The sequence below is a fragment of the Desmodus rotundus genome, chromosome 8 (genome assembly GCF_022682495.2).
Source record: "Desmodus rotundus isolate HL8 chromosome 8, HLdesRot8A.1, whole genome shotgun sequence".
NCBI classification, from domain to species: Eukaryota; Metazoa; Chordata; class Mammalia; order Chiroptera; family Phyllostomidae; genus Desmodus; species Desmodus rotundus.
The window spans coordinates 29,981,933-30,009,596 of NC_071394.1; the positions used below are offsets into that span (position 1 = coordinate 29,981,933).

Below are 27,664 nucleotides of genomic sequence, written 5' to 3' on the forward strand. Positions count from 1 at the left end.
TCAATTACCAATGTATAATTTATTCCTTCTCATCAAAGACCGTTCCGTAAAGCTGCATGCTGCCACAGGGTTAGACACACACTGTGACGGCTGTGACTGATGCTCAGAAAGATCACTCACTTGAAGCTCGCCCAGTGGTAGGTCCGCATCTCCAAAAACCGGCAGACGACCATGCCGAGCCAGATGCCGCCGCCGTTGCACAGCAGGATGTCCAGGATGACCTGGTCCCACCAGCACTCGGCGAAGTTGGGCAGCAGATGCATGAAGAACAGCTGAGAGACACAACAGACGGTGGTTGTAAAAAAAGATCAATGTCCTTTTAATATACACGATTTACGAAAAGTTGTCGACATGTCCGTTTTTCCTAATGAATGAAAAAGAAAAGCGGGGTCTGTAATCGGGGTCTTGCTCTTTGTACTGTGGATGGTTTACGAGTAGTGCTAACCCAAACAGCTCACCTTCTGACATAGGGCAGTAAAGCAATGGCGGCCCCACTGTAGGAAATCCTGCTAGTGAGTCACATGGGCTAGTGACATACATATGACAAGGAGTCAGGAGGGGTAAAGGAGAACAATCTTCATACCTGCCAGCAAAGCACTACTGGTACCATACTCAAAATTAGCAGCTTGATAACTCAAGTTGTGCATTTCAGAAGAATTCCACAGACATTTGGGTAAAACAGTGAGGAAGCTGTCCAAGCCGATTAAGGGGAAAAGGTTAGCCTTGATGGCATGATACAGGAAACTGATAGCTTAACAGGAAATCGCACACTAACTGATCCACAGTAAGGTGATCGTTTATGAAGCGCCTGTGGTGCGCAAGGTGCTGAGACGACGAAACGAAGTCAAGGTTCTTGATCTCAAGGGCAGGAGTCAGATGTTTATCTAGAACCACAAAATAAGGGAGGCTGCGGCAAGCGTTACAGTGGTGACATAAATGGACACAGGGACAAGAGATTCATCAGGGCAGATGCAACTGGAGCAGGCCTGTGCGAGGAAGACAGACTGAAGTGGGGTCATTAAGAACAGAAAAGACCGGCCTCAAGAGGACAGAGATGACGATGAGGACATTTCAGAAAGGGGAACAGTAAGGTCAAGGGTGGAACGAGGTGTCCAGAGCAGATCGCCCTGCTGTGTGAAGGCCCATTTTAGGGCCTGAAATTACAGAGAAATTGCCCTGGGTTCTCCAGAAAGAAGCAATGCTGTAATTACAAACTAATATAATTACAAAGGAAAGGAATGGAATGGAATGGAATGACTCTGAAATAACATAATGGACACTACAAAATACAACTATTCATGAAAGCATGTGTAAAACATTACAAACACGAGGAGTTTGCCTTCTTCGTGTGCCTGCTCCTAAGAAGACTCAAGCAGCTGCAAGCCTGTGACGACTTGTGCCTGTGTCCTGACCCTGGGTGGGCCAGTCACTGCCCGAGGTGCATTCCCAGGTTCCCTCCCAGCCTTGAGTTGCAGCATTAGCCCTTATCCTGAGAGAAACTTCAGCAGAGTCGATGACATGTATTTGCTGAAACAAAACTAGCCAGGGGAGTGGGCTGTGGAGGGCGTAATGCAGCCTGAGGGGCTTTCCTAGGAAGTACCTGAGAGACCTGAGGAGCAGCAGGAGGAGACAGCAATAATTCCTTCACTAGGGCTTTGGAAATTATCTGCCATCTGGGACTATGCAGATATGGGCCCTGCCCTCTCAGGGCGTAATGTTTAGCAGAAAAGAGACACTTATCAAGTGTTTAAAAGATGGCAAGCGTTTCACAGGAGAAAAACCAGGAGCTCTACTTCTGGTGCACACACAGGGAGCACAGCAGGTGGAGGGGGTAGGGGAGAGAGATAACAGCTTGGAGGAGGGCTCAGTGAGGGGAAAGGACACAGAGTCTCTGAAACAAAGAAAGCAAGGATGACCAGGGCACAGAGGGCAAGGTGGAGCAGGGTCACCAGGCTGGGGAGGTGGGCCTGGGCCAGGGAACATGGAGCCTCGTGGTCTGCTTCAGAACTTGGGATTCTGTCTTAACAGTAATGGACAAACATTAGTAAAGAGTTGTTAGTAGGACAAGTACTTGATCGGACTGAGGTCTGAAAAGGGTCACTTTGTCAAAAGATTGTATGAGAGGAGGAGAAGAGTAACGCAGACAAGAGATGGCAGTGGATTAGATACAAGTGGGCGCAGAGTTGTGCAAAGACGCTCACGGACTGGAGGGTGTCTAGAAAAGAGTCTACAGAACTTGGGGGCAATGGGACCCTGAGGAGCAGGGAAACTGGACCACTGCAGGCCCAGTCTGTAGTGGGAGGGCAGAGGGGGCCCAGGAGGCCCAGTGCCTTGCACAAGGTCACACAGAGAAGCCAGTTCGTGAAGATGCATGGAAGTCACAGAGGTAAACGTGGTAAGAGCAGGAGCACGGGCTGTACATCGGACTCCAGTCCTGGGTCAACGACGAAGCAAGGCTCCTAGCTCTGGTTCCTGCGTGTGCACATGGGGGATATACACAGCCTTTTCCGGTTTATGGTGAGGACTCAGGATGAAGTGTGTACAATGTTGTGGGTGGTGTCCTCTTAAAATCCATATGGTGAAGTCCTGACCTCCACTGTCTCATAATGTGACCTTACCTGGAAACAGTCATTGCAGAAGTAATGAGTTAAGGGGTCATACTAGAGCAGGGCAGGCCCCTAACCCAGCAGGACCAGGGGCACTATGAAAAGGACACCAGGTGCGTGCGCACAGGGAGAACGCATGTGAAGATGAAGGCAGAGACTGGGGTGGTGTGTCTATAAGCCAAGAAATGCCATCGACTGTCAGCGAACCATGAGAACCTAAGAGACAAGTTTGGAACAGATTTCCCCTCACATCTCTCAGAAGGGACCAACCCTGCTGACAATTTGAACGAGGACTTCGAGCCTCCAGGGCCGGGAGAGACATTAATAGGAGCTCCGTTGAACTGGTACACTTCTCTAAGTTAGGACCAGGTTAATGAGTGGCCTGGAGAAATACACTGTGCACAGGGCCTGTTTGGTTTCTTGGGAATGAGTAAGAATAGTACAATGAGTGAACAGTAAATGAGTTGGTTTCTAAAATTTCACTTTGCTAATAGGTTTTCAAGAATATATCTCTGATTCATTAGATGAGACAATATTTTTGACTACTGAGTAAAGCTATATTGGGCATTTGTTATTCAGTGACAAAATATCATTGATGCCCTTATAACGTCTCAAGGCCGCAATCCTGTTCACTGCAAACTGGAAACCAGTCAGTAGGTAAACTATTTACTTCTAAGCAGATCTCATCACCCTTTGTCTCACGTGGGATTTCAGTTTCACTCCATAGCTCCATTTCCTCTGTTTCTCTTTAAGATCTGTGTGACACAGGGCACACTTTAAGTTATCGAGAAGCTGTTCTTTTCTCCCAAAGCTGTCAACCACCACCAGGGGGTGGTTTCGTCCCAGAGGCTGGAGAATGGACTGCTTGGCGGTTAAGGGGCAGACCATCTTCTTCCGACATATAAACTACCCACCCACACGGCAGGGTCCGGATAACGGCCTGCGCCCCCTTCTTACCTCCGTCAGCTCCCAGGTGATACTGATGGTCCAGCAGAGGCCGTAACTGCGGATCAGTAAGGCCTTCATGGCCCAGCCCCAGAAATGTCCAAATGCAAATATATCAAAGTGGCTGATGATCCTCTCCCAGGTGATGACGTGGCAGTTCACAGCATACTCCTGTTTAAAGTAAAAAGGGGATAACGAATGACACTCCAGGAATCAGCCTGCTCCCGGGATTCTGATAAATAGGCACTGATACGACATTGTTAACTAACATATGCCCTGCCCACTGAAAAGAAAGGTTTAATAATGAAAGATTCTTGAGGAAATATGGACAAGCATTAGAGTTTATAAATTAAACTGCTTTGCTCTGAATAGAAAAGGTGGACTAAAATGAGAAGCAAAATAATTTTACAAAGGCTTAACGTATCTGAAAGAAGTGGTATCACATAGCCTATGCCACCCAAACACAGGGCAACTGGCTTAGGCCAGTAACAAAAACATAAATACAATCCCAATAAGTGAAGAATAAATAGAGTCCCAATGGGCTTGGAAATTTAAAAACATATCTCCAAATATCATGAATTAAGGAAGAAATCATAACAGAAATTTAAAATACATTCAATAATAAATGATAATGAAGATACTATATATCAAAAATGATGGGATGCAGTTAAGCAGAACTTAAAGGGAAACGAAAAGCCTAAAATACTTATATTAGAAAAGAAGAGAAACCAGAGCATACAACTTCAGAAATTAGAAAAACAGAATAATCCTCCACTCTAAAATGTACTAAATATTACATGATTTAAAAATTTAAAAAATGGCAAAGCTTTAAACACTTTTGGTTCTATTTCTACCATCTCTGTCTTTAATACATCCTGAAGTCATGTGAAGTCAGCCTGACTTAGGGGGTGAAGCATGTTCTGCCAGTCTCCTGGCCACTCCAAGGGCTGATCTCGGGGCTCTGTCCCCCGCTCGCTGCCCCAAACTTAACCTAATACAAGGCCTAGTACTTCCATCTCCTCTGGTGTTTCTTTTCTCCATCTCACCACCTGCTATTTCTTGCTTAGATGTCTACAATAGCTCTTTAAAATTATGGAATGTTTCAGATACTCAAGAGTATAGATAACACTCTAATAAGCACCTGAGTACCCCCCTCCAGCTTAAGGCAACAGAGACTTTTAACTGGTCTCCCTATGTTTGCTTTTGCTTCCTGGTATCGATTCCTCACAAACAAAGCTATTTCACAGACGAAGAATCAGGTCATTTTGGGTGTGGGTGTCCGTGGGGGTGTCTGGGCAAGGCACCCCCCCAGTGTCAAGGACCCGCACTGCCACACACTCCGGCCTCCCACCTCACTTTCTCTCTCACGTCCAAGGTTGGTGGCCTTTGAGAAAGAATGCACGTTATGACCTCCAACGTCTTTGGAGATCATCTGCCTACAGACGGCACAGAGTTCTTGTCTGCTCCCTCCTCTCGGGAAAAAGCTTGTGGACGTCCAATGGGACAAGGACAAGCCTGGCTAATTCGGGAGCAGAGGGGCTGTATTAATAAGGCCACGAGGCCAGGTCTGAAGCCATCTGCCCCACTGAGCTTTCACCAGGAAGAAATCAGCTGATATTCCGCGCTCTTTTCTCTGTTTCCAAGCTTCACTGGAGATGGGGGGTATTATTAATTGACCCCCTAAAACACCGACACAGGTCATGTCACCACTCTATTTATAAACCTTCTATGGCCTTTCATTACATTCGGGATAACACCCAAACTCCTCATCCAAGTCTCCCGGCCTCAGGAACCACCTTCCTCTGCCTCTTGATTTCCATTCTCCTTCAGCTTCGACAGACCCCAGCTTCCGTAGTCAGGGCCTCCGCACAGGCTGTTTCCCCTTCCTGAGTAGTGGCCCCACCCCCCTACCCCCACTCTGCTCAGCCAACTCCTACTCACTGTTTGGTTGTCAGCTTAAACATCAGCTCTACGCAGAAGCCCTGACTTCCTAGACTAGGCTGTCCCTTTTGTGAGTTCTCATGGCACCCCTTCTTTTCCTCCATTGCACTGCACACATCTGTAATCGCTATGCCTTCCTGTCTCTATGACGCATCCCTTCTGCACCACAGGAGTTAACAAGTGGGATGAGAATTTCAGTAGATGACGATGTTTGGTGCATTTAACAGAAGGCTTCTTTTTTCCCCCCTCCCAAAAGCCATATCTATAATTAATTGATGGCATATCTTAAAATTGATGTTGACTTCCTGACCCCCACGATCAATCTCAATGCTACAGAAAGAGAGACAGGCAGACATCGGGGGCTTCCTGCTGGGACATGCAGCACCATGTGCGAAGCAGTCCCAGGGCAGGGCGCGGACTGAACAGGAATCTGGAAGCAGCTCCTACAGCTGACATCCAGTTTGTAGGAAATATGGGGCACAGAGAGATGTGCTAAATGATACCCTGCAAGTGCGGCTGCAACATCCAGACACGAGAAACTCTGTAAAATAAACACTATGGTTTCTTTGACAAATAAACCGCAAGGTGAAAACGGGTGGGGAGTGACTACAGATTAAGAGAGATTTAAGATCTACAGTAAATATAACGTGTGGATCTTGTCTGGATCCTATTTAGAACAAACCAACTGTAAAAAAGCCTTTGTGAGGTGACTGGGGAAATGTGGACAATGACTGCACACTGTTAACTATTAAGCAACTATTTTCAGAAAGTCTCTATACTTTAGACATAATGTGTGAGAACTGTTTCCAAACAATCCAAGATGTCAGGGGGAGGATGGGAAATGAAACAAGATTGGGCATGTGTTGGTAAAATTTTAAAAAATTGTTGAAGTTGTCTTGAGTAGAAGAAAAAGAGCCAACGATTTTTTGTTTCACCTGCCTTCCTGTAGAGTCTGAGCTCCAAGGGGCAGGCTGCGTGCCTCCCCCTCTCCCTGCACCACCAGCCAGCAGCGTCCAGCGCGCAGACGAAGCTCAGCGCCCGTCCACTAGACGGAAGACTGCCGCTGCAGACAGCCCAGTTTACAAACGAGCTGCGCTCCGAAAGCCTGTCTGAAGCTCAGAACACGTATTTTTGAGTGACATTAGGGAAAAGAGTGTGATCTTCAACGTGCAATAGCAGGCATGGACTGGAGCCCACGGAGAACAGGGAGAAGGTGGCAGAACTGAAGGAGACTGAAGCAGGGGACCCTGCACAGGAGGAAACCACAGCCTTCCTGTCGGTGTTCTGTCGGAGGGAAGGCGTTTCTCCAGAGCCATCAAGGCACAGGTCCTTAGAACTGTGAGAGATTACTTTAAGGAAACAGGAAGTGACTGAGGCTTAGTGATGGAGAAGCCGGAGGTGTTCTAGCACCACCTGGAACTTTAGGAGCTGAAAACAGCCTCATGCTTTGCTTTTGGCAAGAATTAGCCAATATTTGAAAACTAGATTTCGAAACCCAGTTTCAGCTCTTGTGGGGCTGGCTGTCAACGTGACAATGGAGTAACTCTCTGAAGTCAAGTTCCTAGGGGAGCTAGATGCAAAAGCATTATTATATTTAACCTCCCCAGCATGCTGTAAGAAAGCAATCGACATACTCACCTGTAAATCCACCTACAAATCAGTTTACTTCAAAGGACCAAGAAAATTGTGGGGGTAAAATATCATAGCTGAGACACCTTTCTCCTAATCTCTACTTCACAGATTTCGGTGGGTTTCAAAACATTTATTATTGTCGTTGTTGTTGTTGTTGTTGTTATTATTACTACTACTACAACTGTATAATTGAAGAATAGCCCAAAGGGAAAGTACAGGTTTTGGAGCCAAAGGGATCTTGCCACTTTGTGCTCTACTCAAGACACTTACCTATTTTAAGCTTCCACCTTCTCGGTAAGACAGAGATACTATTCTCTGCCACGCAGACGGGAGACTTACACAGAGTCAAAATGAAGTGCCCAGCCAAGCGCCCGGCAGAGCGACAACCCACGATCAGTCATTGCTGTCACCCTCACCGTAACCGTCACGATCACTGTCATTAGAAGCTGTGCAGTCACCCTGGACCTTCCTCTTCCTTAGAGTAAGAACCCCAACAGACTGTTCTCCCCGAGAGCTTTAAGTCATTCTGGCATTCTTATTGTTGCCGTTAGCATGCCCTTTGTAAAAGTTAAAGATAAACCCTGGAAACACCACTCAGAGAAGGGCCTGACCAATTTCAACCACTTCTCGGACCTTTTATTAAGTCCCTTCTATAGCTTCTCGTTCGTTAAACAAGGGTCTGTCTCTGGCTGGAATGCCTGTTCTTTTCTGAGCATTACTAGCTTTTTCTTCAATCTGTAACAAGTGTTAGGCATTTAAAAGGCATGGGGGGAGGAACAACTGTATTATGTAATATAGTCCCTTATAGTCAAAGTACAGAGTAGTTTTAGCCAACATTAAAATTATTTTTTGTGATTTAATAAAAATAATGAATACAATGGCATAAATCACTACAACTGGCTCTTCATGGCAAGTGGGGGGGAAGGACCGTGGCACTGGGGCTGGAGGGGGAAACAGAGGAGCCATGGGTGACTGAGCAGCCGCAGCTGCCATCACTGAGGTCCTGGTGTGTGCAAAGCACTGTGCTGTTCCTCATGGGTAATGTCACCCCGTTTAGTTCGCAACCAACCCCCCCAAATAAACAGAGCAGGCTACCCAAGTCCGAGAGCTAACAAGTGACAGGGGCAGAACTGCCACCTGAGCCTGTCTCAGGCTGACGTTCACACTCTTCCCACCATCTGCCTTTGCTCCAAGGGAAGATTTCATCAATGGGTTTCCCTCAGGAAAACCACGCACCTCACCGACCTGCGCAGAGACCTGGCTTTCAGATCTCTACACGGGAAATACAAAGCAGGAACAATGCAGAATGCGCATCTGACCACCGCCAACACCAGCAGCCCACCGGTGTCGGAGGCCACTGACACATACATACCATGACATCCGCTTCCCTCGTGGCGTAGCGAAGGTTTGGATCTAGCCAGTACATTAGGGACTTCACCTGCTCGAAGTTCAGGAAGAGGAGGAAGACCAGGAACAGGAAGTAGAGCACACTGAGTCCTGAAGGAAACAAAAACAATCTCACCCTGAGGAAGGACCCAGGTGTCGGGTGTGGAGCGCAGGTTACACTCAAGTCACCCAGGGCCAACGCGGACACCGACACTGTACTACAGCCTGTTGACACCCCTCGCCATCTGCTGTTTCCTTGGGTGAGAGTCGGATCCACAGCCCTAACTCAGAGTAAGAGGGTCGGGAGCACTCACTGAGAAAATCATGCTGGCACTGACACCTGGGGGACTGGCACACAGAGGGGGTGGGGGGTAGAAGCAGCTTTCAGGCAGAGAAAGGTGGGCAGGTAGGTCCTGGAAAAAGAAATGTCTGGAAGCTGGCAGGTGGCTGGGGGGCCAGCAGAACAGGGAAGGGAGTAAGGTGGTCGTGAAGCGACAGTCAGGGCTGGGGGCCAGGCAAAGACTTCAGATTTCATCTTATGTGAAACAAGGAGCAATTTGTCTGACGGGATTTAAATGGGGAAATAAGATGATCTGGGTCACATTTTACGAAGCCGACTCTGGCCACTGTGAGGAGAGCGGATGCAGGGGGGCGAGGCCGGGTGTACACAGTCCGGTTGGGCAGCCACCTCAGTAGTGACAGGTATACGGTGCGAGAGTGGCCCAGCGCCTCACCCACAGCTTACACCTCGTGCTAGTCCGTGCAGGCACTGTTACGGTCACATCATACCATGATTGGTACCCACATAATCATCCCCCGCCATTCAAAAATAAAGTCAGTCTCCTTTAAGAAGGCAAAACCCTGTAAATACATTTTAGAAAGACTGAAAACCAACCACCAGTGGCTTTGTCACTCCTCTGTCTGTGAACCTCCTAGAATTAAAATGTTAATGTAGGACATCTAGACACTGTGATACCAATGACCTTGGATCACAGCACCCCATATGAACTCGGCTCGGCAGGCACTAATCTGCAACGTGCCACTCCCGAGGAGAGAGCATTCATGGCTGAAATGAAAGGGAATGGCCACAGAGCCAGGCCTCCCAACAGGGAGCTGGGGCGGGGGAGGGGCTCAAGAGGAGCGTTCCCCCCAGGTGGTGCATCTCAGGGCCCAGGGAGCCCAGCTGTTAGGCACAGAGGCATGAGGACCTCCTCAGGTTTGTACTTCCGCACCAGCTAGCTATTTTTACAAGTTTTCAACTGAAATGCCCCCGTCTGTGGAGCAGGGATTCTTACTGGGGTTCATGGTTGGGCTTCAAGGCCCGTGAAGAAGACGCAGAACATGCTCCCTGCGTGTGTGTGAGCAGGCACGCGTGAGTGCATGTGTGTCTGTGCGCCGGTTAGGCAAGGCAAGGATCTACTGCTCTTCTTAGGCGGTCAAAGGCTCCACGATCCCCAAAAGATCTCAGCTGAGAAACAAAACTGTTCGTTACCTATAATGGACCGCTTGAAACAGGAAAAGCAGATGTAGCCAACCAGCTGAAAACAACTTTCGACTTCAAGCAGCAATATTAAATCCGTGAGATGTAAGTATGACGCAACCAGGACTATCTTTTTAAAAATGTAAATGAATCACCTCGCTTCTCTGCAGAAGATCCTCCCATGACTTCCCGCTGCCCTCCACACCCACAGTCCTTACCGGCCTCCATGCCTCGTAGCATTCTGTCTGCGCCTAACTCTAACCGCTCCCTCACTATGCCCAGGCCTGCTGTGCTCTGGCCATGGAGCACACCAAACTTTTCCTAGCCGGGGACCTTTTTAGTAGCAATTCCTTTGCCTGGCTCCCACGCCCGCCCCTGCCCCCGCATCTTTGCATATGTCCATCCTTCTTTGCATGGGGGTTTCAGATTAAGCGCCCTGTCCTCTGGCCTCCTCCCATGCTATAGGAAGAAGCAGCCGGCCAGTCACTATCACCTCATTTGGTTTTAATAAATGTCCTACCACTTAAGTAACATCTGATTTTTTTTTTTTTTTTTGGATTATGGGTTTGATTAATGATCGGTGTGTTGTAGTTCTCCCTCTGCAAGGCGCTTCCAGACTGGAAGGGCTGCTCTTGGGCTGTCTGCCTCCCAACCCTCAGCCCCGGGGCCAGAGCAGCACCTGCACACACAGGTCCCCAGTGGGCCCCTGCTGAATGACTGTGGAGACTGACCACTACGTTCAAAGGGATTTCCCATGATCCCTGAACACTGAAACAAAAACAGGCCACCTTGAGCAAAAGGTCCATCTTTAGGGTCCTTTTGCATAAGATTACATTTTCTGAAGTTACAATTATTTGATGTCTTATTTAGGCAAGATAAAGCCAATATCTCTAGTTTTGAAGACCTGTTTTAAATCCATTCAGATGATTTCATTATTTGGACTAGAAATCAAATAAAATATTTAGATGAAATGCTTATCACTAAACCATAGTTCAAATCAGGGCTCTTTGCCAAAAGACTTCTCCCTTTTCCAAATTCTCTCACATTCCTAACGTTGACATTGCTGGATTTTTAGTCCTCCTGGGTGCTGATGAGACCAACGTGCTCACAGGATACACTTGAGCTTGCACCAGTGAAGAGAAACATGAAAATGCATAAAGAAAAACAAGCCACATTCCATTATGTCACATCCTGTGTACATTAGAGACAACGGCATGAGAAGTGGGCAAGAGGAGTTGAAACAGTTCACGTGTACAAGTGTTGATTATCAACAGCATTTTGTGGCGGAGTTTTTTCTTTTAATTTTATATATTTATTTTTAGAGAGAGGGTAAGAGAGGGAGAAAGAGAGGGAGAGAAACATCAATGTGTGGTTGTCTTTCACGCACCCCCAACTGGGGACCTGGCCTGCAACCCAGCCATGTGCCCTGAACAGAACCAGTGACCCTTTGGTTTGCAGGCTGGCACTCAATCCACTGAGCCACACCAGCCAGGGCCTGGCAAAGGTTTTAATAAAAAATTTATACTAGGAACACCAAGAAGTAAAAGGCTATAAAGTTTTTCTGTAGAGTGGTAAGTAAAACTGCTGTGATGGTATACAGAAAAAAATTTTTGCAAGTAGAATTATATTTTTAAAGCTACTGGGTACTCACCAAAAACCATTCGCCACAAGGCTGGATGGGGTCGAGTAAACGGACCTGCAAAGGTAACATTACAAAGTTAGAACGAACTGATTTCAAACGGAGAGGAAGACTAAGGACAGTGCCGTTGATCTCCATAGAGATAAATAATTGATAACAAAAGCTCTCTACTTATTTTTTTTTTCCGACAGATACTTTGAGGTCAAAGTCTAGGTTGAAATGTTTTATCCACATTGTAACACAGGCGTAACAGGCACCAAATCTCCACAACAGTTTTTTTTTCTTTAGAACTCAGACCATCATTTCCCAGGGAAACAATGTTGTAACAGTAAGTAGGTTACCAGGCTAGTCTTTAAGTGTATGTGACACGTATTGTACCTTGACAAGTGAAACTGCCCCGCATCCCAGGAGCACCAGGGGAAAGAGGTTCTGGACAGTGCGTGCGGGGTATGCACGTGTGTGGCAGTGGGGAGGGGAGGGACTAACTCTGAAAATAGAAGAGGAGAAATACTGTGCTTTGAAAATAAGTGAGGTGGGGAGTGAGACTGAAAACCAGCCCTTTGAGCATTGGAACACGCAGGCTTTTAGGCTCATGAACTGTGGCAACAAAATAGCTTTTGCCCGGCATCTCAGTTTCCATACACAGATGCAGATTCCATACAGTACAAACAAGTTTCACACGGTGAGACTCACTCCAGGTGAAACACTAGCACTGTCTCTTCTATTTTATTTCATTTTTAAAAAAAGAAGAAAACAAGCAAGCTGGACCCTGATCCACTAAAGTGATTTACAACCAACTGAAGAGTTATACCTCCAAATTCGAACACTGTTCTAATGGGACCTATCTGGGGCTGCCCACACCTTTGGGACAGCCTTCCTACACCTGGAGAATTGCGGCATCACGAATCCCGTGCCTCCCGGGGAGATGCCAGAACTTGGTGCCCAGCCTTCTTTATAACGGCTCTTCAGTTGCACCTGTGCCAGACTTGGCCTCAGGAGCTGGAGACAGATGTATGTGCATAGCCCTCCTCCTCTCTCCCTGGTGCTGGCCGGCAGAGACAGTGCTGGGGAGCTGGCACTTCTCACAGTGCTTGATTGTGGCAATGGAGGTTCCATGAGAGTTCACTGACGAAGACAGTGGCAGAGACTAGTCTATGCTCACTAGGGTGTCCTCACTGGACCAGCGCTGAGTGACACCAGTTTCTAGAAGCTTTCCTGGGAACTTGTCTCCTAGCCTTCTACAATTCCTCCTAGAGCCCGCCGATATCCTGGTAACAGGCTTCTTTAAATCAACATTGTCATCTTCTGTTGCTTGCCTCCAGGAATCCTGTCTGAAGCAAAGATTACATTATAATTTTCAGCCTGGCACTCATTCTAAAATTCATCTCTTCTCACACAGACTACATTAAAACATTTGAACTGCTTTCTTTTGATGAATCTGTTGCCGGACAGGGGCCTGGCCCTGAGGAGCCTGCCTAAGGCCAGCAGTAGTGTGTGGGTTCTTGACTCCACGTAGGAAAGATTTCACAACACGAGTCCAGGTGACCATGAGGATCCATTTATTAAAGATGGGGACAGTGAAACAAGGAAGGGCTTAGCAAAGAAGAAGCAACCGGAGAGCCTAGGATGGGCTGCCTGAGCTCCCTGAGAAGTAAGAGGGGGCTTTGGGGACAGGTTCAGAGGATCAGCCTGGGGCAAGCTGCCAGCTGCCCACTGCCTTAGAGTTTAGGGAGTCACGTGCCTGTGGGGAAAGAAGTGGGAGAAGAAGGAAAAGGTAATGGAGTGGGCTGCTCCCCAGAGGGACAGCACATTGAGTCCTTTGTCACAAGGTTTTTATCTCTTGCAGGTGGGAATCTTAGGAAAGGTCTCAGGGGAGGCGGGGTTCAGTAGAACATTCATCAGTTCTCCAGGGGTGCCCTTTCAGGGTCACGGTCTCCCTGATCGGTCACTGGTGGGGCAGTCACTGAAGTTGGCTCTGGCCAATACCCACCTGGCTTCACTGCTTTTCTGGAACTGAAACACAACCGAGGCCTAGATGTTATCTCCAAGGAGGAAGGTCAGGGGAGAGGGCACCCTGGGGTACGGTCCTTGTTTTCCCAGTTTTGCCCCCTGCCAGGCACTAGGGCCTTCCACCCTGGTGACCACCTGCACCTGGCTGTGAATGGCTCAGTCACTCTGTTCCTCTCTCCTGTCTCAGTTTCCCCATTCCACCTGCCAAGGAATTTTCCTAACTTCTCACAATCCTGTCTCAAATCAAGTCCACATTAGGAAAACCAGTTACAAGTATCCTCACCGTTCAATTCTGTTCAGTTCCTGAGTATTGATGGTGAGAATTCAGAAAGTAAGTTAGGTTTGTGAGAGTCTGCTTTATCCAAATGAATCTGGTATCTAAGTTTTGGATGGCAAGTAGTGAGAGCTTACAGTAGGTGCGGAATGAGGTTCAGCAAGGGGTGCAGGCTAAGAAGCCCCTGGGGTATACAGGAAAACCCCCAACTCTGGCAGAGGATGGGAAAGCTTGCTGCACCTGTGCAAGAAGCAGAAAGCTCCGTGGGAAATGGGAGTTTGGGGTGAATATGTAAACTAAGCACACAGCCATTCACGCTCTTTAGACTATGTGTTTTGGAAGGGAGTAGGAGAGCCATGGGAGGCGTCTGTCTGTCTGTCTCTCTCTCCCTCTTTCTCTCTCATGCACATGCTCTCTGGCACATGGTTTAGAGAGCAGGAGAGTTTCTGCCACGCAGGCCGTGGGAAGGCATTGCCCACGCACTGCTGCCGTGATCGTGCTGGCTCTAGCTGACTCCGGGGCTGCAAAGGATGTCCTTGCAAGACGCTGTCCTGCTGCACTTGGATTTTACCTGGACTATTAAGACCTGTGCCCTTTCCTGAGTTTCACCCTGATCCAGGTAACACGGCACATGCTTTCCTGGACTCTTCCATGGAGGCTGATGCAACATATTCCAGATCCTGCACAGACAAGCACGTGGGAAACTGGGGGGTTTTGGGCTCGCAGCCAGGTGGGGAGCATGGGACGGGCTGGGTCCCGTGGGAAAACTGGACTCAGAGCCTGAGTGCTCTAGGCTCCCCCAGGGTTGGAGTGTTGCAAATAGACATGCTCCTTCCAGCATTGTTGGGCCTTACACGGAGGCACCACGTGAACGGCCCCAGTCTGCTCGCTTGCAGTTTTGTGAGCTCTGTCACAAGCTCAGAGACAGAGATTTATTTAAAAGTTTATCCAAATCTGTTCAATTTCTGAGATCTGACAGCGAGGAACAGCTGTATTCTTTTTAGTCATTGGCTCTTTTCTCAGGAAAGCACAGTGAAGCAGAGCAACCAGAAGCCCCTTTTAGGTTAAGCCCCTTATCTTCCTAAGGAGATAACAAGTATCTAAGGAGATACTCGTTACCTTTTTGAAGAAAGATAGCATGGTTAACTTTCTTCAAACAACACTGGAAAACTGATGGCTAATACTGCCATCTTTTAAGTAATTTTCTCTTCCAAATGCTCTTCTTCACTGATTTTTGGTTGATGCTCTTGACTTCTCACCATGAATGATGATGGATATCTGGTTTGCAAATATGACTTCATCCATACCACTGAATTAACCTTTCAGACATCACAGGGGAACCCAGCTTTCTCTGTGGTTTCCTCTTACAAGGCCCTACTCTAAACTTTATTGGACTTGCAACAGAATTGCATGCCCAATCCATACTTCAAGTCAAACGGTGTTATTCTCAAGAGCAATCGCAACATTTAATAGTCAGCAGGGCTTTCCTGAGCACCCACTGCGTACCAGGTTGGGGGCTCAGGTATCCCCGCATTCCCTCTCAGTTCTCTTGACAGCTGGGTGATGAGGGTGATACCTTCATCCCCATTTTACACATAGGGACACTGAGCCCAGAGAAACCAGCCCAGGGTCACACAGCTCACAGGACTTCACTCTGGCCAGGGAGCACATATGTACTTCTCCATCAATTCTGATGGGCCTTGGTCAGCTCAGGAGGAGAGACTGCGGGGGACTTGAGTGTCTGAGACAGTCCTGGGAGAAGCAAGCTCGTGGGTGGTGCCGAGGCCCTGCAATGTGGAACTGATCAGCCAGGTCAGGGAAAACAGGAAGGCCAGGGAAAGGCCAGGGAGCCGATGGGAGTTCCCTCACATCAACCAGAAGAAAGGCCTGCAAAGTCCTCTTCCACCTTGATTACTTTAAGAGAAGACTTCCGAAAGCCTACCGGGCCCCCAGTTACCTGCCCCTAGGCAGTGTGTTCCAGAGTAAACAACAGGATAGACAGGGTGCTTGAGGAACCTGGAGCTGAGGGCCTTATAGCTCTCTTAACCTGATGCACAAGGGCTTCAGCCCAAGGGTGCTTCCCCCTGCTACTCTGTGATTATTCCCTTCAATAGGAACTCACTGTTCCAGGGTCTGGAAAGCGAATTTTCATTTTATTTAGCGCTATTTGGTTTTTTAAGCCCTGACTTAACCCCTAATTGAATTCTTTCCTTTTTTTCTAGATTTCCCACTTATACATCATAATATCACATCACAATGTTTCTCAAAAAAGACAGATTTTAAAAATGACCTTTCAGCTTGCAAAGTGAAATACACTAGACCTGAAAAGATCATTTAGGGAATCTGACGTGGTGGGGTTCAGAAGAGACAGAATAATAGTACCAAGGGGCTCTGTCCTGAACAGGCTGGTGGGAACCATCTGTGCCTCTTACCTACAAAAGGTGAGATACAGCCCTGGAGAGTGTTAGGTGGCCCCTTCAGTAGCAAACTTCAAATCGGCCCCCTTCTCAGAAGTGCATTCCAGTAACATTACTCACTAAGAGTACCATCTCCACCATCACACAGTAATATTACTAAAAGTATTACTATACTTAAAAAAAAAAACAAGAATGAGGCTGGTATTTTTCTCTATCATGAGCTTTGATATTTGTGCTCACTAGATCACCCACACTTGGCTACTCCAATCAAGTCACCTCTCTGAAGCTGGCCTTCCACAGCATGCATCTGCCTAGGAATACAGTCCCACCTGGAGCTTCCTCTGAACGGTGCTTCACCTCGAGGCCTTCCCCACACACCTTGTCTCACAACAACTGCTTCCAAGGGTCCCAGGGAAGGGAGGGTTCCTTCTCCTCCCCTGACCCGCTCCACCCCGGGGCGTGCTTCTCACCTACTCTATTTCCAGCCTGCTAAGAGTGGCCTGGAAGAGTCTAGGCCTGTGGCTCAGGTGTTCCTCTTTGTCCTTGATCGCAGGGAGGAGTGAGGAAGGCTTTCGAGAGTGTGGTGAAGAAGGGGCGCCATTTGGTTTTGGATTCTGGTTCTCTCACCACGCACATTTAAAAACTACACGTTTTATCTTCTTCATCAGTCCCTACAGCTAGAGTTCCTCATTTTAATCAGATATTAAGAGCAAGTTTAATTTCAAAAGAAATAGAAACCAAATATCCTCATCACCAAATATCCTCATCACGAGAGGCGGAGCATTTACAAAGTTACCTCAGAAATTAAAAATAAGGTCATTGCTTGACTTGCCAGCAACAGTTACACCTGTAACTAAGCTTAAAGGACCAAACCTCAGGAAAGTGTAATTCTGCTTAAAAAAACTACAAGTTTACATTTGTGTCCTCGGGCCCTCTTAATCTGCTTCTTCCCTTATTATTTTTTTCTTCTTTAGTGAGGTATAATCGAGAAGACTATACGATATTTTATTATTACTAAAGTTTAAATGTCCCTTCAAAAACTAGAAAAGTGAATAAAATTATTTCTATGCAAATTTTAAACCTAAGGAAAAAAAATTTAACAAGAAAAAGTAATGGGGCAGGGGACAGAGAATGAGGGGAGACAAGAACTTTTTAAATTTAGAAGACAGCGCACCTTCTGGATCACCTTCAAATCTCAGAGATGTAATTAGCACCATGCTGAGTTCAGAAGTCAAATGAGCCTGAAGGACAAACACTAAGATAAAATCAGGAAAATCAAGAAATACTACTACTTCACACTCCTTACGACACCTGAAGAAGTGCTGACTGGTGTTTCTCTCGCAGATAAGTGAAGGAAAAGAGAGGCTAACACCGTGATTTTTTTTGCTGACAGATTTGTTACTTAATTCAACATGCATTCACTGAGAGGCCACTGTGGGCCAGACCCTGGCGTGCAGGGCAGGCTCAGGTGGTGTAGAGGGGGAGGAAGTTCAGGGATGCCTTCAGAAGCCAGAAAAGTGCACCAGCAGGTCACCTGCTGAAAGAAATCTCAAAGCCAACTGGAGACTGAAACAGGCTTCTAATTTCACTCCAGTGATACAGTTATAATTACACTCTAATGATATAGTGGTATCGTTAAAATTACCCTTACGTCTGCGTGTCAGTTGCTGTAACGGGATGGAGGCAGTATTTGAAACAAACAAAGATTTGAGGGAACCAAGAGAGAATGGGATGGAAGTAGATGGCAGGAGAGAAGTGTGAGGTGGCTACAGGACCCTTTCCTTCCCCAGTCTTACTGCAGGGTCTTTGCCTCCACGTCTGTCTGTCGACAGGGCTGAAGGAAGGAACTCCATAGCCTCAGCCTATTATTACTCATCCTGTTGACTGTCACAGTAAATTCTGTCGCCATCCACTCCTCCCCCATATGCCGTGTATCCGGTAAATTCTAGGCTGAGGGAGGTAATCCTGTTCTTTTACTCTTTCAGGCAATGAGATCCATTGGGGGTCTACGGTGCACCTGCCCCCCCCAGGCACTATGTGTTTCTGGTGCAGGGCCGTGTCACCCAGCTCTACACAAGAGAACTGAGGGCCACTGTGCTACCAAAGGTTTCTTCACTCTTAAAACAAATACACAGGAAGAACTGGCTTTTTCTTCTGCTGGACACTGCCCACCACCACAGGTCTGGCACTGCAGCAGCTACCTAAGATCACGAGGGCAGCGAAGCAGGTTAGGACCAATGTGCTGAAGGTGGCGGAACAGAGACAGGTAAAGAACCCGGATCTTCGCAGTCGCCCAGCTGCTGGATTAGCCAACCTGGAGCCCCTCTACCTGGGAACTTCTGGTGATGTATGAAAGCAAGCAGTTTCCTTTTGAAATGGGTTTCCTATTACCTGTGGCCAAAAGTGTCCTGCCTGTCATAAAGCCCTATGGAGAAAGTCAAGGGCTTTCTTTGTTATTTAGACCCTGAACACCAATATAAAAAAATCACAGGGCCCCCTTCCCGTAGGAATTGACCGATTCTACCATGCAGGTGGCATATATGAAGTCGCACACATGAGACATATGAACGCAATCATATTTAGGCCTCTACTCAAGCACACAGGGCAGCCTTTACTAGGTCAAGGACAAATGCATTTGAAGTTGCCAAAACAGAACCATTCTGGGAATGCCATTCACTGCAGGCACTTCCTCAAAAGTGCCTTTCAAGGAGAAGACAAATGTTGGTGACAAGCAGGAGCAAGAAGGGGCATAAATATTCCACTCAGAGAAGCAGCCATCCAGCATCATGGCTCCCGGACAGGCCCAAGGTCTGAATGCTGGCTCTGGGAGGGGACAGCCACAGAGCTCGGGAGCAACCTTCCCAGCGGCCCGGCAAACTCCCCAGGGGGGTGTCATCTCTATGGCACCTCCCAAAGCCACCCCTGACCTAAACATATTCAATAACATTCTTCAATGTGGAAAACTTAGAGTTCTACTGTGTAAATAAATGGACCTTCAGAAAACAAGGCAAACACTGTGTTTGCTATGTACACACGGCTTCTGGAGAATCCCTCTTAAGACCGACTTCCCTAACATCCTAATGCTTCTTTCGAAGAATCCTGAAGTGCCACTGTCCTTTTCCACGTCTGTCTGAAACCCTGTCTGGGGAATGTCCTGCCTACAGACGAGTGTGTGTGAGCATGTGTACAGAGGTGGTGAGGGAAGGAGAAAGCAGGAAGAGAGCAGGAAAAGGAGAAAGTAGGGACGTTCAGATTATCTGCTGGCTTCTGCTGATCACGGACGACACTGGCAACACAGGAGGATATGGGCCCATCCGCCACCTGCCTTCTGAAGGCCCCAGAGCACCCAGTACAGGCCAGCGAAGTCCCTGAGACCACAGTCCCAGGAAGAGAAAAGCCAGAGACTGATGGAGAGGAAGAGAAGCAGAGGGAGATAAAACACTTCGCAATGAACCTAATAGGAGAAATGACCCAAAGCAATGCTGAGTAAAGGAAGACATGTGAGCCGGGGCCTTCACACGGGCTGACATCAAGTGGCCAGTGACCCTGGTGGATGAATGACAACCACGGGTTCCGCTCCTCAGCTGCACACGGAGCTGGCTGAACGAGGTAGCCCTACGGGACCTCCCCGCTCTCTACGTATCACACAGTACCCCCCCCACAGCCAGGATGAGTAGAGCATGAAACAAGCTTAACTTTTATCTTTCTAGAAGGAGGACAAAAGCCCAGCTCCACATGAGAAACTGAGGATGAGGGGACTTCGAAGATTAGAGGACTTCACTAGTGAATAGAGGGCAAACCAGGAGAAATCATGCAAAACGTTACCTCCAACAGATTTTAGCCCCCAACCTCTGGGCCTTTGGCACCCTAAGAAAAACATCTGCTGATGAAGCCCCCAAACCCAGCTCCTGCTGACGCCTCATGGACAAATGGCTGTAACATCATGGCTATTGAGAAGCTAATCTTTTAGGACCCTCGGACTTCTGAAATGGCAACTTAAAAAAAAAAAAAAAAAGCAAAACGGAAACTTCAAAATGTGAAGAAGTAACCCTTAAGAACTAAGCAACAAATTAACACACAGCCAAAGAAAGCAGAAGACTTGAAGAACAGACCTGACACTTTGGGACTGATCAATTTCCTGAGCACGTGCTCTGCTCTGACTAGAAATAATAATAATAATAACAGTAGAAAGCCCGGAGACAGACGAGATAAGGAATAAAAGTAGAGCGCACAGACCAATCATGGTCCTGTCATCGAGTGATGAGAAGGGAGTAAGCGCACACCTTCACAGGACACAGAAGGTAGAATGGCTGAGAAGAGGAGTGGCAGTCACCACCACCACCTGAAATGTCACCTACTCACCTTCCCTTGGGGCTTTGGTGGTGTTGGTCTTGTGTTGGTAACCCACCTCAGATGGGTTTACAATCTGCTTGCATTGGGCCGTATTCTTACGCTACCTTTGTATGAAAAGGCCAGGTTCCAGAGCTCAGGGGGGCCACCGCAGCCTCTGGTGGTTCCAGTGTGCGTGAAAGGATTCCTGCTGCACGTGGCCACTTCGCTGGCACTACAACACGGCACCGCTGAACAAGAGGACAGGCTACGTAACGTGCAGGCTCTCTAAACCTGACATTCTGAGATTTTGTGTGTTGGAGTTGGGAAGGAAGAGAAAGTTGGTGAATAGTCAAAAAGCTGACATCAGGGATTTCTCCTAGAAAATGAATTCCATAGCAAGGTCAATTCATTCTGTAACCTACCCATATCATGGACCTCTTGTCTTCATACCCCAATAATTACGCATTTTCAAAACCCTCAATTGTCATGGAAAGGCTAACCTATGTTTGCCATAGCTGCACAAGATACGCAGGTGTTAATGTTTATATCCCGCCCCCAATTCCTGTGCTGAAATCCTAATTCCCACGTGCCAAGACTGTGAACTTCTTAGACCCCGCAGGACTGAACCGCAGAGTTACTTGACTGGGCACGTTGGCTATTCCTTAACATAAGGACCCCAAGGGAGACTCAGAGATCATCCAGGCTGGGCTGTCACTTCCATCGCAGGCTCAGAGTGCAAAGGCCATGGAGGGGAGGTGGGCAGCCTCCACCTCGACTTCAATGGGCAAGCACTCAGCCAAGCGTCTTAAACCTTAGGACCTCCTGCTCTTGATTTAAGATCTTACAGAATCCGCCCTCCTAGGTTTTGGACTTGCTTCAGGCCCATCACCCTTCCTTCTTTCCTAAGCCTCCCTTGTGCAGCATAAGTGAGGACCCTGTGCCTGTCCCACGCTTGTACTTTGGAAGCACAAAACTTGTCCGGCTTCAGGGTCGCAGAGGGAGAGAGATTTTGCTTTAGGGTGAATCTTCTGTTAAGCTGCCCAGTCTACAGTGTCCTGTGAAAGCAGCCTGCACTGACCAGCACAGCAGGTTGCCACTGAAAACCATTTTTTTTAATCTGAAAGCTTGAGTGGCTGGAGAGGTAAACTCAGCTGCCCAATAATTTGGGTATCTACGACAATTCATTCCCTTAAGGATTCAGTCATGGGTTTACCAGTTGGACTATTATGCTACCAGCAAAGAAACCAGAGTGCTACGTAAGACAAGCAAAAATACTGAACAAAATCCCACTGCCACCATCTCGGAGGGCCTGAAGGCTTTGCCATGTGTGCTATCGTGGCTTACAATAAATATATATTTGGAACAGGATCTTTGTCCCGGTTTATGACACAGAGCTCCTAAAGCCCTTGGAATTTCCTAAGTGATAAGAGTAATAAAGTGTCTCTTGCTATGCTGATGAGGTGACTTTTGGAAAGCACCTAAGGGCGAGGGCTGGTTGCCAGTGGAGCCAACTGTGTGATTAGAGGGTTGGAACTTTCCGTTCTACTCCCAGACCTAGTCCAGGGGAGAGAGCAGGAGACTGACTTCCATCACCAATGGCCAAAGACTGAATCAATCATGCCTGTGACAGAGCCTCCACTACACCCCAAAGGGTGGGTTTGGAGAGCTTGTCGGTTGGTGAAGTCGTGCGCCCGCCAGGAAAGTGGTGCTCCTGAAGGAGACACGGAAGCTCCCCGCCCTCCCCACTTCATGTATGTTCATCTGTGTGCTGATGAACAGCCTTTGTAATGAACTGACAGGATCACTTAGTGGTAAACTGGCTTCCTGAGTCCTGTGAGTTTCTCTAGCAAGTTAATGGAACCCAAGTGGGTTATGGGAACCTCTAATTTATAGCTACTCAGTCAGAAGTACCGGCAACATCCCAGACTTCCAATTGGCCTCTGAAGTGGAGTCTGAGCCCTTAACCCATGGGATCTGGCACTATCTCTGCGTAGACAGTGTCGGAATTGTGTTGAATCGCAGAGCACCCCGCTGGTGTTGGAGCATTGCTTGCTGGTGGAAGACCTGCCACCGACACATACACACTGGCATTGGTACTGCAATCCTATTACCACGGTACATTTCCAGGAAGCAATCAGTGACACTCGCAGTAAGCTTCTTATATTACACATTACATTGTACTGAATAAAGGGGCGGAGAAGTAACACACCTTAGGTACTTAAAATCTGCATGGGGCTCATGGAGCGTAACTCATAAAAAAGACAGACAATTTCAAAATATCATACCTGTAAAAGAAATAGGATACAGGAGGGAGCATGAAGAAATGGTTACAGAGAATAATAATACTCTAGGAAGAAGGTATGAAGTGGAATAAGAAAAATGAAAGCAAGCACAAAGGACAATTCAGAGGAAAGGATGATCGTAAGTATGGCAGAATACCAAACTGGTTTCCTAAACAAGGTTTTTGCTTCACTCTGTAATCATGACAGGGGTAAAATTCACACTCATACTGTCTTTTTTACCTGCTGATGAAAATTCATAGCCCAAATATATAATCAGCAAAGTTTACTGTGATAAAAGATCACTTAGGACAAAGAACTATTAAGTAATACTCATTAGAGCACTGACCCTATCCTTAGCAAAAAGGAGTAACTGAATAATTACGCATTTGTAATCGGCTGGCAACAACAAAAATAGCAACAAGAACAGCAGCTGACATTCATTGAGAGCTTGCAATTTCTCAGTCACCATTCAGAGCACCGAACATGTCTTAACTGAGTTAACCCTTACAACAGCACCTACCTGTTTTCTCCACTTTATAGAGCAACCGCAGCACTTTCAATGTGGCCACAGAGCTCGGAAGTGGCAGAACGGGCAGTCTGCCTCCAGAGCCTGTGCCCCGACCACTACACAAAACTCTGATTACTGTTTTATTCCACCTTTTACTTTCGTCTTCTAGATGCATGCATCTCAAAAATAACAAAAGGGCACGATGCACAGGAGAGAAGTGATAAAGCAGTACATCACTTACCATTGGGGAAAGCTAATACACTGATGATGAGGAAGAAGAAGATAACAGAGAGGATACCCCTCCAGATGTTGTCTTCTGGGACAGAGTCATCCCTGAGAAGAGAAAAAGAACACTGAGTATTCATTTTCGGATCCAAACCTAGAAGGAGTCAGAGTTCCATGTTAGAAAAACCAGTGGGCAGTGTGTGGCAGGGGGGAGATTGCTAACTTTATTTTGCTGAGAAAAGTCATTACATACATTACTCACTAATCACTATCATTTCCTAAAATAATACAATCTCAAAATAAAGTCCAGTTCTTACAGGAAAGGCAACTGGCAGCCTTATAGACCAACACACACTCTGCTCAAACATTTGAGAATCACTGTGTTTAAAAAAGAAATACCCAGGATGTCAAAAGGTAAGATGCTGGACAAATAATGCTTGACTGTTGGCTTCATGTAGATCTGATTATAGAACCCAACTACAGAATCGGAGAGACTTCCTCCTGCAGCAAAATGCAATCCTACATTAATGGCCACTGTAACGATTTAACATCTGCCCAGATGTTATGCACAGCCCTAAGAATGCCAGCCTGATAACTACCAGGGTACCTGTGAGGCCCTCTGGCTTAAGCAGGGAAGCCAGTTTCCAAGAACAGCAGCTTTTACTGAAGAATGGCCCCGCACAGGGAGGGGAGGGGACACAACGTCCTCACTCAGACCAGCATCCCACTGCTGATACTGGTAACGGTGACGACAGTCAGAATAGCTGTTCTTCATCAAGCATCTACTGTGTGCCAGGCACTGAATAGCAATCTATACATGTTACCTCTAATTGTCACAACCCATTTGCAGAACAAGGTATTAATAGAAATTTCCCAGAGTTAATCATGAGAAGCAACTTGGCTGCAAAGGCCACAAGTCCACATCAGTAACTCTGGAAAACCCAGTCAATTTACAAATGCAGTAACGAAGGCTCAGAAAGGTTACGTCACTTGCCCAAGGTTGTATAGGTGAGACACTGAAGAGTCGGCATTCAAAACCAGGTCTGCTAGACTCTGATGAGGATGGTCTTCATGACAAGCTGCCTCCTGAAAAAATTACATCATCCTGAACGGGTATGACTCATGTGAGACGCACTGGGACGCGGCCAGAGCGTTTGATGGGGTACACAGTTTGTCAGGCACAAAACAAAAGCAAGGCTGAGCTCAATACTGTTGCCTGGGAAAAGAAAGTTGACTCCACAACTCATACTTTATACCAAAATATAGTCTATATCATTCAAAGAATAAAAGTAAAAAACCAAAAAAAAAAAATCTAGAAGAAATGATGGTAAAATTTTTAAAAACCAAAATACAACACTCTCAGAGTAGGGAAGACCTTTTTAAAGTATGACACAGCCCTGACTGGCATGGTTCAGTGGGTTGAGCATCGTCCCACAAACCAAAAGGTCCCAGTTCAATTCCCGGTCAGGACACATGCCTGGGTTGTGGGCCAGGTTCCCAGTTGGGGGTGTATGAGACCAATCAATGTTTCTGTCCCTTTCTCTCTCCCTCCCTTCTCTTTTGTCTAAAATAAATAAATAAAATATTTTTTAAAAATATTCCATAAAACTCAAAAGTTATAAAGAAAAAGTAAATTTGCATGGCAAAGAAATCTGTAAAGAAAAATGATAAACTAGGGAAAAAAACATTTGCAATTCAGATCGAGGCAAAGTATTAATTTTCCTAATATAGAAAGAACCCTCCTCCCCCTAGTCAATTACCAGAAAGAACAACAACTAGATGAAGAAAAACAAGGGGAAAAATGGGCAAAGGACATGAAGAAGACAGTTGGGCGTGGGAAATCTAATGTCTCTCAGGCAAGTGAAACGACGCTCAACCTTGCTCGTGGTGAGAGATGGGCAAATGAACACTGAGAGAACATTTCCCGTCCACGTTACAGACAGAGATAAGAATTTAACAACTGAGCTAATAAGGACGTGAAGTAACACCAACCGGCACTCTCACACGTTGCGCGGGTGGTAGTTTAAACTAAAACTACCTCCATGGAGCGCAATTTGGCAACGTGTTACATTTACACATGCATGTATACCTGTGACTCAACAATTGCACGCATGAGAATTTACCCCACAGATATACCGTCATTTGTGCAAAAATGATGTATGTACAAGGTTGCTCAGCGGGGCGTTATGTGTATCAGCACAAGGTTAGAAACAGGCTACATGTCCACCAAAAGGGGACTGATTATGGTCCCATCTCGTAACGGAATGCTAGGAGCCATAAGGAGGAGGAAGACGCTTGTATGAATGAACTGATACAGAATAATTTAAGAGATACCATGAATAAAGCAAGCATGGAACAGTGGGGATAGTAAGCACTATTTGTATAAAAAGGGGTGTGTGCACGTATGTATACACTTGTAACTTGTGCATATAGCTGCAAAGAACGTCTCTGGAAATCTCCCCAAGAAACAGTGACAACGGTTTTCTCTGAAGAGGAGGAAAGAGGAGCAGGAAAGGGGCTTCCCATCACCTCCCTTTGGTATGTCTTGGATGTCAAGCAAGGTGGACATGTTATTCTTTTCAAAAAGGTCAATTAATTAAAATTTTAATTAAATAAATGGCCAGAGTAAGTTAGTAAATCAGTCTCTATTTAAAATTACCTACTAGTCAAAATAGGTAATAGGTCAAAAATAGTTAAAACGAAATCAACATTAAATTTATAAGAACTTGCAATCAGTAATAAATACAGGCATACAACCAATGAAATGGTAATTTCGTAAATTTTGAGTAATTTTGTTAGAAAGAGAGGATCCAATGGATGGCCCAGTTTCAGGTGGAAAAAAGAAAGTCAATTAAACAACCTGAATAAAATAGCAGTGGTTCTGAAAAGGTGGCAGTTTTATATTTGTCTAGTTAGGGGAAAAAACGTATCAAAGATGGACAGCAAGGTCATCCGATCAACTGAAAGTCTATAGAACAGGGAGAGCAAACTTCTGTGCTCGAAGACTGGTGGGCGGTGGGTGAGGTTAAGAAGAAATCTGAGTCCTCTCACACACAGCCCAGCTTCGCACCCCAAGTTTCTCGAGTGGAGACAGTGCACCCACAGTCCCTTACAAGAGGCAGGAGCCCAGAAAGAACTGAATGCACGACTTGTGAGGCCACCCAGTCCTCCCCACCGCCTGACAACCTAACCACACACGGGCTATTCTCCATGGCCTGGTGGGAGTCCATCCTCTCTAAACTCTCAATAAGCTAGAGACATAACCACACACTGAGATATACAGAAAGTTCCCATAGTTAATCATGAAGAGCAGCTTGGCTACAAAGGCCACAAGACCACATCGGTAAATCCAGAAAACCCAATTAGGGGATAAGAACTAGTTAGCTCTGAACATCCACCATATCTGTGCCTCACTCGGGATGCCAGCTACTTTGCATGTTAGCTCTCTCAGTCTTCACATCACCCTAAGAAGGGGGGAAAATCACAATCTGCATTTTCCTGATGGGGCCTGGCTCTGAAGTTCAAATTTTTCACCCTTGAGGAGGCTTGGGGCCAGAATGCCTGGGCCGGAATTCTGGCTTCAACACTTATCAGCCTGTGTGACCTTGGGCAGATTACCCAACCTCTCTGTGCCCTGGCTTCCACCTCCCCCACCACCCCTCCCCCACCCCGTACATCAAGGACAATAAGAGTTCCACCTCACGGGGTTGTGAGGAGAATATAACCACACACACACAGTATTTACATCAGAGCCTGACACAGAGCAAGTGTCAGTTATTAGTTCACAATGTTTGAATGTCCTTCATTTATGGCCACTCACTCCCCCATGTGGCTAATACCTATCGCTGGGGACGGCATTATCCCGGGCGGAGGGGCGCAGGGGGGATTTGCTGAGGAGACAAAAATGAACATACATGGCCCTTGTTCTTGAAAGAATCATAATCGAAAGGGACAATGAGAGATAAAAGTAAATTATCTTAGCTTACT

At 46.8% G+C, this 27,664-nt stretch overlaps 1 protein-coding gene across 1 annotated transcript in view; it reads right to left on the bottom strand.

The window, feature by feature from the left end:
• Nucleotides 1-27,664, bottom strand: part of PTDSS1 (phosphatidylserine synthase 1) — a 62,465-nt gene that overhangs the window by 26,935 nt on the left and 7,866 nt on the right. Inside the window, exons 2-6 of the mRNA XM_024572098.4 lie at nucleotides 23,694-23,785; nucleotides 11,642-11,686; nucleotides 8,497-8,621; nucleotides 3,564-3,722; nucleotides 121-272 (exon numbers count right to left, since the gene is read on the bottom strand). Of these exons, the coding sequence (XP_024427866.1) occupies nucleotides 121-272; nucleotides 3,564-3,722; nucleotides 8,497-8,621; nucleotides 11,642-11,686; nucleotides 23,694-23,785 (573 nt within the window). The remainder of the gene's footprint in view (nucleotides 1-120; nucleotides 273-3,563; nucleotides 3,723-8,496; nucleotides 8,622-11,641; nucleotides 11,687-23,693; nucleotides 23,786-27,664) is intronic.